The 9010-nt window shown below is 40.8% G+C and overlaps 1 protein-coding gene across 1 annotated transcript; it reads right to left on the bottom strand.

The window, feature by feature from the left end:
- Window positions 1-220: 220 nt before the first annotated feature.
- Window positions 221-6148, bottom strand: LOC139974947 (uncharacterized). Its single transcript, XM_071982505.1, has 4 exons — window positions 5595-6148; window positions 4686-4833; window positions 3855-3994; window positions 221-2693 (listed from the first exon to the last, which is right to left on the bottom strand). The coding sequence occupies exons 1-4, from the start codon at window positions 5781-5783 to the stop codon at window positions 2379-2381; spliced, it is 792 nt and encodes a 263-aa protein (XP_071838606.1). The 5' UTR covers window positions 5784-6148; the 3' UTR covers window positions 221-2378.
- Between the last annotated feature and the right edge of the window lie 2862 nt (window positions 6149-9010).

Below are 9010 nucleotides of genomic sequence, written 5' to 3'. Positions count from 1 at the left end.
TCATATACTGCGTAGGTTGCAGGAAATGGCTCTTCCCTCGTCTAGTTGGCTGCATTCACACACCCTTGATATTGACAACTGGTTGCAGGGCATCAACGGCAAAACTGATTTTACCATGTGATAAACCACACAGGACTAACACATGGTCAAACTAAAATATCTCTACAGTCATGCCTAAAAAATAAGAAAACAGTTCAAGTAAAAGGGCAACTTCAGAACATTATGTTTAACTATTTATTTCTTATAGGATTACTTCATCTATAGCAAAATAGTGTGAAGTATGTAACTATGGTTTCAAAAGCAAAAGTTGTACTGGTTTTCAAAACTTGCACTTAACATGTAATTTTCATACTGAATAAATTTATTGAAGTTAACAGATGAATTTTGTTCAGTTACGTTAGAAGGGAGCCCTTGGCTATTCAACATTTGGTCTGTAGTGAAAAATGTTAGGCCCTAGCCTAGGCCCACAAATGTTTTTGGGCGGTCGGCTTGATAACATTGGGCAGGCAGTGTACCAATTTTGAGGCTATTATTTACCAACCAAGAATGAATGGGGCAGAATTATCCCTCCAATTAATGTTTCTGAGACTAAGTGATTTTCTCATTTACATTTACGGGATGTGTCACTGCGATTGCACATGTCGTAGTTCTACAGTTTTACCCACATATGTAAGTGTATTTTTTAACAACATTCAACTTGCGCCGTGTTGACATGGAGGATTATTATCAAGAAAGTGAAAAAGATGCACTCCGAATAAGATATTGGATATTTTCTTTTGGCATTAGAGAGTTTGTAGATAAATGTGTATTTGTAGTTTTAAAGCATTGACCAGAATTGGTGCAATTATACTTAACTCCCACCCCCACACCCCCCCATGGAATGTTGCCATGGTAACTCAACTGTGCAATATATTACAATAAATCTGAAGGAAAATCTGTGGTGATCAAGAACAAACCACAGCTACGATGCCATGTCAAAATAACTAGATACTAAACTGTGCAATTAGACACTACAACTAAATAACTACAGCTTTAAAGTCATGAAAATCCAACCCTTCAAACACTTCATACTGAAATTCTGATGATAGCATTTGCATCCATGAAATTTAAATCAAGCATTGTGCCTCCAAGGAACTATTAGGGTAGCAATGTGAGCATCATCTTTCATTTAGTCCATATTAGACATGTTACAGAAATTACAGAAAAACACTGTCCACCAAAACAAGGTCTCCAAGATGTTCGAGGCACTGGTTGCGTTCATCAATTGTTTTGCAATAATTGATGTGCAGTAAGTATTTTAGTTTATGCCAATTCAAAATTTCTTAACAACAAATTCTACCCAGACTCCCTGTATATATACAACGGAAGGTTAAGGCCAAGTAGAAGAAAAAACATGTTTCCCGTCCGAATTTTCTAAGCTGAGGAGGAGATGGGGCGTCACTGCTTGAGACTGTGCAAGGTTATGTATGGCTACGCATTTTAAATTTTGAACCATCACGCATTTCAATCTTACAAATTCATAATAAAATCAAAATGAGCACTATCTGATGATAGCTGCGGCTATGTACTTCAAATCAAAATGTTCAGGGTCTATTAATAGGCTTAGCCTTGCCCCTAATCGCAAATCGCAAAAGGAGAGCCGTCGAGTTGATGCTGGCAGTTTTATCAGAAGAATACTGGTTTGTGACTGATGTATGAGGTACAATTACCGAACCACAGTTTCATGGACTAGCTGAGCCTTGTCTAGGGCCTGGCCAATTGTGATTTTGTGAACCAAACCAACCAAGCTTAAAAACAAGAAATTTGTTTATTTGTCATAAATTACTCGAATGCGAGTTATAAATTTTTAATACAGGGATATAGTTGATGGGGTATTTGAATACTTTTTCTTTTACTAAATAGTGTGAATTTTAAAACTGGTTTTCACCAAATCGAGATTGCTTGTCATGACGATTTTTGTATGTAATTGCCACATACCAGTTTTGTGATTTTTTTTTGTCGCATTCGATTGTGCATTTGGAATTTTCTGACCATTTCGAAAAAACGTTAAGAGCATTTTGTCGTTGAAAATCATGCAAATATGTGGTGTCACTGTCTATACTACGTTTTAATGGTTTTTTTTAAGGGATGACTTAAATCATTTCTGCAATTTTTATTTAATTTTGATATTTTTAGGCTTAAATATGCCTATTTTCCTGGTTTGACCCCAAGTTGTCATGAATAAAAAATAATAGAAAAAACGCGTCCCCAAAAATGGAAGCGGGCGGGGACGAGAAACATGTTTATTTTTTACTTGGCCTAACAACAACTAAATATGAACAATTAAATTGTAGAACCCAATGCAAGGTTCCTGATCGAAGCATTCACTCCTATGTGCCCTATTTTGCCTTCAGATAGTTACAAAGCAGTGTGACTGCCGAGGCACTACGTCCTTTCCCTTTGCCATCTCCTATCCCATATATAAACTTCTGGACAAAATCCCACGTATTGGAGCATTGCCATGGGTAGTGGACGTCTAACAAATAAAAAAGCTTGAAACACACGTCCACTGCATGCAATAAGCTACTGCATGAGACTGTCTGTCCTTCAACCACTACAAACAACTGTTCCGGAGACTTTCTCTCCCCAAGGGCTAGGATGAACGGCTGCGTCTGTTTGTTCCCCTCCAAAAATGTGGGTATGTTGGTACCAATCTGGAAGACAATAGAACAAAATATATTAGTTTAGTTACTAAGGGTTCAGAAAGCCTGAAGGCTCATCGAGGAACCTTGGCTGGTTTTGGGCGTGGATGATAACTCGCCTTCTCTTTTCGAAGAGTGCCCAGACGTCGAGGCAGGGGTGTAACCAATCCAATCCCATCCTGCTCTTGGGACCGCCATTTAACGTCCCCATCCGACGGACGACAGTGCACTCCAGGAGCTGACCACTTTCTCAGAACCCGGAGGAGCGGGAGCTGTCCAGCGTCACTGCTTACAGCTGATGAGCGAGACTTATTTCAAGAGCCCCGTTCACCAACCCCAACCATTTCACAAGTCCACCAGACCTCGGCAGAACCAGGAATTCAAGTCGAAGACCTCGTCCATCACAACTGCAGTTGCAGCCACCTCTGGAAAATTTACCCAGAATTGACAGGCAGGAATCGAACCGGGGACCTCTCGCATGCAAAGCAGGCACTGTACCGCTAAGCCACACTCCCGCCACTGCATATTGATCGACACCTTCCAGTCTTTAGAAAGAGCGATATCCCTAATAAGTAGTGATTGCATCGGGTAGAATAATGGAACGAGGGTACCGGGTTACCCGTCAGGTAGGTTGCAGATGTTTCCTTCACCCACAACATTGCTTTAGGGGTGGGGTGGGGAAAAGCAATTGCCACTAAAATACGAGTTATATTAATGACAGATGCTGATGACATACTAATTGTGGATTTCTTCCCCACATTACTGGCATAGGCTGTTGCACATATCAATTATCCTGAAGGGCACTTTGTGGCAATCTTAGCCTTGAATGAAAAAAATGAATGAATAAAACCCATTTCAAACAATGTCTCCATTCACACTTTGAATGACATTTGGACATTAAGCATTACCGATTCATTCAAGGTGTGGTCTGTCTGTTTCTATGCAATCTCCATGTCAAAATTGTACTGCAGAGTACATTCCATCATCAAAAAACCTTATAGGTCCCAAGCCTTACACTGGCACTCACTCACAATGACCAGCTTCTCTGTCACAAACAGCAGTACCTATCGTACCATCATCATGTCAAGCACGCATCATACATTGCTATAGTACATAAAGCACAAGATGAAAATAAACTACTTTCCAAATACAGAAGAGCGATTCATGTCTCACCTCCTCAATTTGAATGAAAGACTGAAGAGCTTCTTCTACTGTTGCTCTCTTGTCGGGCCCTTTTCTTCCAGCTGTCCGCTGACTTCCAGTAGGGAAGAGGAGGCCCAAAAGTTGAAGTGCAACGTTAGATTCCTCGTCATCTGTAATACAAGGAAACAATTATACAATTGCCATTGCATATGTTATGAAAATAAAACTTCAGAAAAAAATAATGTTTGCAGTGCGAGTTCAAGGCCTACCAACAGGAAATAAACTCCAACCAAACCAACTGGACACTGTCAATTGTTGCAACATGGAGTTGCCGATATTGTGCGACATACCAACATTTCAGGTCTGTAAGTTTGTCCCTGCATAGTAATATTCATTCAGCTAGAAATAATCTGTTGTCAGTCGTTCACACAAAGGCTGCTAATAAATATGAAGACTACAAAGAAACAAGAAGGCTAGCAATTTGAGAAATTAGGCTATTGGAGAGCATCTGATCGACAAAAAGTGCTGAGAATTGGTTCGAAAGTTATACACCAAATATACAAACCGCTCTCCATTAGCAAGTGATTACAATTTAGTGGTTCCATGGAACAAAGGAATGGGTGCATTGTACAGCTCTAGGAATAATCTTAATAACATTACACAATTATAGGGGGTTGGGTGGGAAGGAATGTAACCACCACCAACAAGTTAGTTAGAACACATGCCCCTTAACGCTCTCAGGTTGTTTGATGAACACAACCTGATAGAAGAGCTCACCATACAAGTGTGGTAGAAATATATCACATGCTAAGAGGTCTCCTGCCAGGGAAAACGTTATAGTTGAGATAATGCTTTACTCACCCCCATCTGTCATCCCACGTAAGTTCAACAGGGGTCTCCACTTCAGTTGCCGGTCGGCATACTGTATGACTTTTGTACAGAATCCCGGCCACTTCATATAGAGGGAATCGCACAGCTCCGGGAACAGAATCCTGAAATCCTGCTCTACCTGTAACAGATAGCACAACGGGAAAACATGTTGTAATTCTAAACAGATCACATACATTTTGCGCCAATATTTAACCCTTCGTGCCCCAGGGTGACATGAATTGTCACAGATCATTCATAGTTCACGTAGACCTTTTAACTGGCGTAGCTGTCTGATTCTTTGAACACCCCCGATGCGGTTTGGCATTTTATGCAGTTTATGGCATGCCAACTGGCAGACAACCAAGTGCACTTTATAATGTCTGGCATGTCAGCAGTCCACCCTCAGAATTTTGGAAGCCAAGATTTAACCACTATATTAGCCGCTCAATGAAGTTTGATTGACTCTACGAACTAGCCAAACGCTGTGCAGAAGCCTACTAAGAGGCCTCCTCATAGTATGCGTATTCTTTGTCGGGCAAGTGAAGGGGCACAGAATTGTTTATTCGTGACAACAAAATGGTCATAAAATAGGGCAACCAGGCTGAACAAAGTCACAAAGAAGTAAAAACCACCCAGTGTAATAAATTTATTTTCTCCGACTAGTTAATGTCTAACTCGAGAAACTACTTGTAACATTTTGAAAAGTATGGGGATGTTGCAGTGAAAAAACATGGGAGTAGACCGCCAAGATAGTTTCATAGCTCATAGTTGATGCAGGTAGGTAGATACCCTTGTGGTTGATCACCAAGAGTAGACCAGTGTTTATAGGCAAAAGTTTGGTGCAGTTAGGGGTCTTTCTGGCCAATGCTCCTATGATTTACTGAAATTTGTCACACTTACCATTCCATCCGTATCGATGAGCCGTGGATATTCCTTCAATAGCTCACGCAGCGGCCTTTCTTTTTCAGTCCGTATCTTGTTAGCACGGTACCGGCAAGTCTGCTTCATCATTTCAGTGACCTGTTGTGCAGGTGCATTGTGGTGCTTTAGCCAGTTAATCATAGCAGTCATGTCAGCATCCTCAGGCATATCTTAGGAAAGATAAAGAATAATTCCCATTAAACAGACTAGCGGCCTTCAAAGAAGCTCCAAATTGTGGTCCGGAATTGAAGGGTTCATGAATTAAAATGAAAGGTTTGGTTCTTAAGTTGAGCTCACTTTTAACTCGTCATGGTTTTATCTGCGCCATCTTTTTCCATCACTGGTTCGTCTTTCATACTCTGTACTTAATGCTGAGCACCATGAACGCTGGCAGTATGTTCCATTTTTAAAGTCTTCAGCAAGACTTGTTCTGGGTTTGAATTTCAGGCGAAAGCGGGTGCTCTACCATTTGAGCTAACCGCTTGATAAAATGAGGAGATGATATTCTCTAGCTTGCACCAACTGACAGCGGCCAGGAGGGGGGGGGGGGGTGGGGGGTGTCGCAATTTGCTGAAGCAGAGATAAAATTTTACAGGGTACTGAACTAACTCAACTGAGCGACGATGAGACACACCGAAAAGCCCCAAGGAGGACCCGAACCAGCTATCCTAAGATCCAGAGTTCAGATCCGTACTACACGGCCATCCGCTCTCCCCTGCCAGTCGGACGCGCGGCCGTGTTTGGCACGGCCTAACTAACAAAAAACACGGCCTATAATCCCTAACACGGCCTTACTATATTGTACCAAGCCGTGCTAAATTGAGTTGTTCAAAAATAAATATATAAATATATAATAACGAAAAAACACAGCTGCCGTTACTACTTGCACAAAATTATGGAATTCACAGAAAAACTATGTACATTCTTCATACACCGAGCGTCGAGCGATGTGACATTTCTCAAAAATGTTACCACGTGCGTAATAAAAATACAAAGAGTCCCGGATACAACAACATACGGCAAGGCCTAACTGTACCATGAAAAACAAAATCGCGAGTGGCGATGTAAATTTTTTGCTCGACGACCAACACGAAGTTAACCCCCGTTGATATAGTGTGTAGTTTCCCTCGATCAAGAAACAGACACTGTTGCATATGATAGATCACAGTCCAAATCTGTATATATCACCCATCACCAGTTGGAGTGGCTCGTTTTTTTTCCCCGGTTAGGATGGGTTTTTTTGTACGGAGATAAACCAACTTCAGCAACCAATTAAAAGTTGTGTATATAAATCATCTGGCCTCGCGGATTGGAATGTTAAGAGATCCGCTGGGAGATTCCAGGACGGAACACATAAAATTCGCAAGGTATGGTACTATTATTTACTAAGCCAAGCTATAGGCCGAATTTTTATCGAGTCGAACAGTGTCAGTCGGAGACATTTTTTTCGTAACGAGAAGTCCAGAACGCAGGCTTGCAAAATGAAACGGACTATGCTTCACTTTTTTACTAAGGTATGGTATAATTTATGTCTAAAAGATGGGGTCACTGAGCGGTTAGAACAACTCATTCTAACCGAAGTATGTAGGCTGAAAGTACCGGTTAGGTGATGCTATTTTCATGGCGCAATGCATAACTTTACGTCCTTTTGTAGGTCTAGGGCCCAGGCTAGGCCAAGCAAGCCACCTGTCGATTTAACGATAGATAGTTTATTAGAGGTTGGTGGACGAAATTTTATTGTTGCTTGTCAACCGACGTAAGTTTGCGCACTTTACCGCCCCAAAGATAGCAATAGGGTACTAAATGCTTAGCCTAAACTGGGAGCCTAACTTCGAAAAACGGTTAACCTTCACTCATTCAGGCTGTTTTGCTGACTGAATTTAATTTTTGTAGTACAGTTTGAATACCTTTATGTACCTGTGTTGTAATTATGTGAAATAATTAAAGATTTTCTGTGGTAGGTTTAAACTACTTTCGCGCAGTTTATGGTGTGCAAACTGACAACGGGCGCGATAAAAATTGATTTTGTTGCTGGTTTTATAATTTCAACCGGACATGGCTCAATGATATTTTAAAGAATGTGAATTGGTGCATTGGAAATAGTGGAGTTTCTTCTCGACGTTTTATTTTCTTTTAATAAATTAATAAGTTATGAGACAAGTAAAATGCAAAGAGCAAAATAAAAAAATTGCAGTTTACATAAAAATATGTTACGATTCATTATTATTTAAAGTTGTTTTTTAACATCTTAAGCCATGACAAAGCCTTTACCTGTACTAGTGTACTATAATTTACTATACATACATTTTTGACAGAGGTCAACATTTAAGACAAGGTAATTTCTTTTAAAACCTTTTATTCATTTTATGTACAGTATGTCTTATTTCTTGCTAAAACTAATATTGCTCCCCAAAAAATTGCACTTTCAGAGCACATTTTAACGCCATCTCAGGCCTGTAAAGTGCACCAAATCGCTTCATTTCGCTTCATAAGCGGGCCCCTTGACCCCACGCTATTGCGCAAAGCGTTCAACAAGTGCAACACCCTGCTTTCCATAAACCACACCCTACCACTGCCAGTACCAGCACAATCCTACCTAAAGCCCTGGTGCTAAGTGCAACATCAGTATAATTTTGTCCACCATTTTTAATTTCGGCGGCCATCTTGGATTGGTGTGACATCATTTACTAGGCCTAGCTCATTTTCACCTCCAGAAATGGAAAGACAAGGTCTTTATCTTCAAAAATGATGTAGGCCTAGGCCTAGACCTCGAATGAATCCAAGCAACCAATTTTTTTCTATAAATAATTTCCTGAAACTGTTTGACAGTATTAAAATATTTGAAAAGTGCTCTGGCTAGCCAATGCACACTGTACATGTTAGGGCTGGCCTGGAAAGGGTTAATGGAGGCCCTAACGTAACGTTAGGCTAGGCCTACAACTCAAGTGCTTTACTGTGTGTAGCCTACACTTGTTGCAGCAACAAGTAAGTACGGCAACAACGTTAGGCTAGGCGTTCGGCCTAGCGCCGCTCTAATGTTTATAAAAAATTACCTTGAAAGGCTGGCAGGAATCTCTCTAGGCCCCACTCACGAAGTTTTTCTTCAACGAAATCCATGAACTTCAAAATTTCGGAGAAACACAAGCTACAACAACACCGAACGAACACGAAAAAACAGGATAACGGCGGGTGATACAGTCGTCTAAAGTTAGGGCTGATATACAGTTGCCGCGTAAATGCAGTTAAATTCTACCGACGCGACACATACATATGCTGCAGGCCAACATCTGCATACACGTGATATAAACAAGCCAATCATACCTCTAAACGAGTTATTGAACCGTAAACGTTTGAACTGGTTTGAAAATGATCCTTGAGGGATGAACAGAACCGGG

The sequence above is a fragment of the Apostichopus japonicus genome, chromosome 10 (genome assembly GCF_037975245.1).
Source record: "Apostichopus japonicus isolate 1M-3 chromosome 10, ASM3797524v1, whole genome shotgun sequence".
Classification (NCBI taxonomy): domain Eukaryota; kingdom Metazoa; phylum Echinodermata; class Holothuroidea; order Aspidochirotida; family Stichopodidae; genus Apostichopus; species Apostichopus japonicus.
Note: the sequence above shows the minus strand (reverse complement) of the source record. Positions and strands in the feature narration are given on the sequence as shown.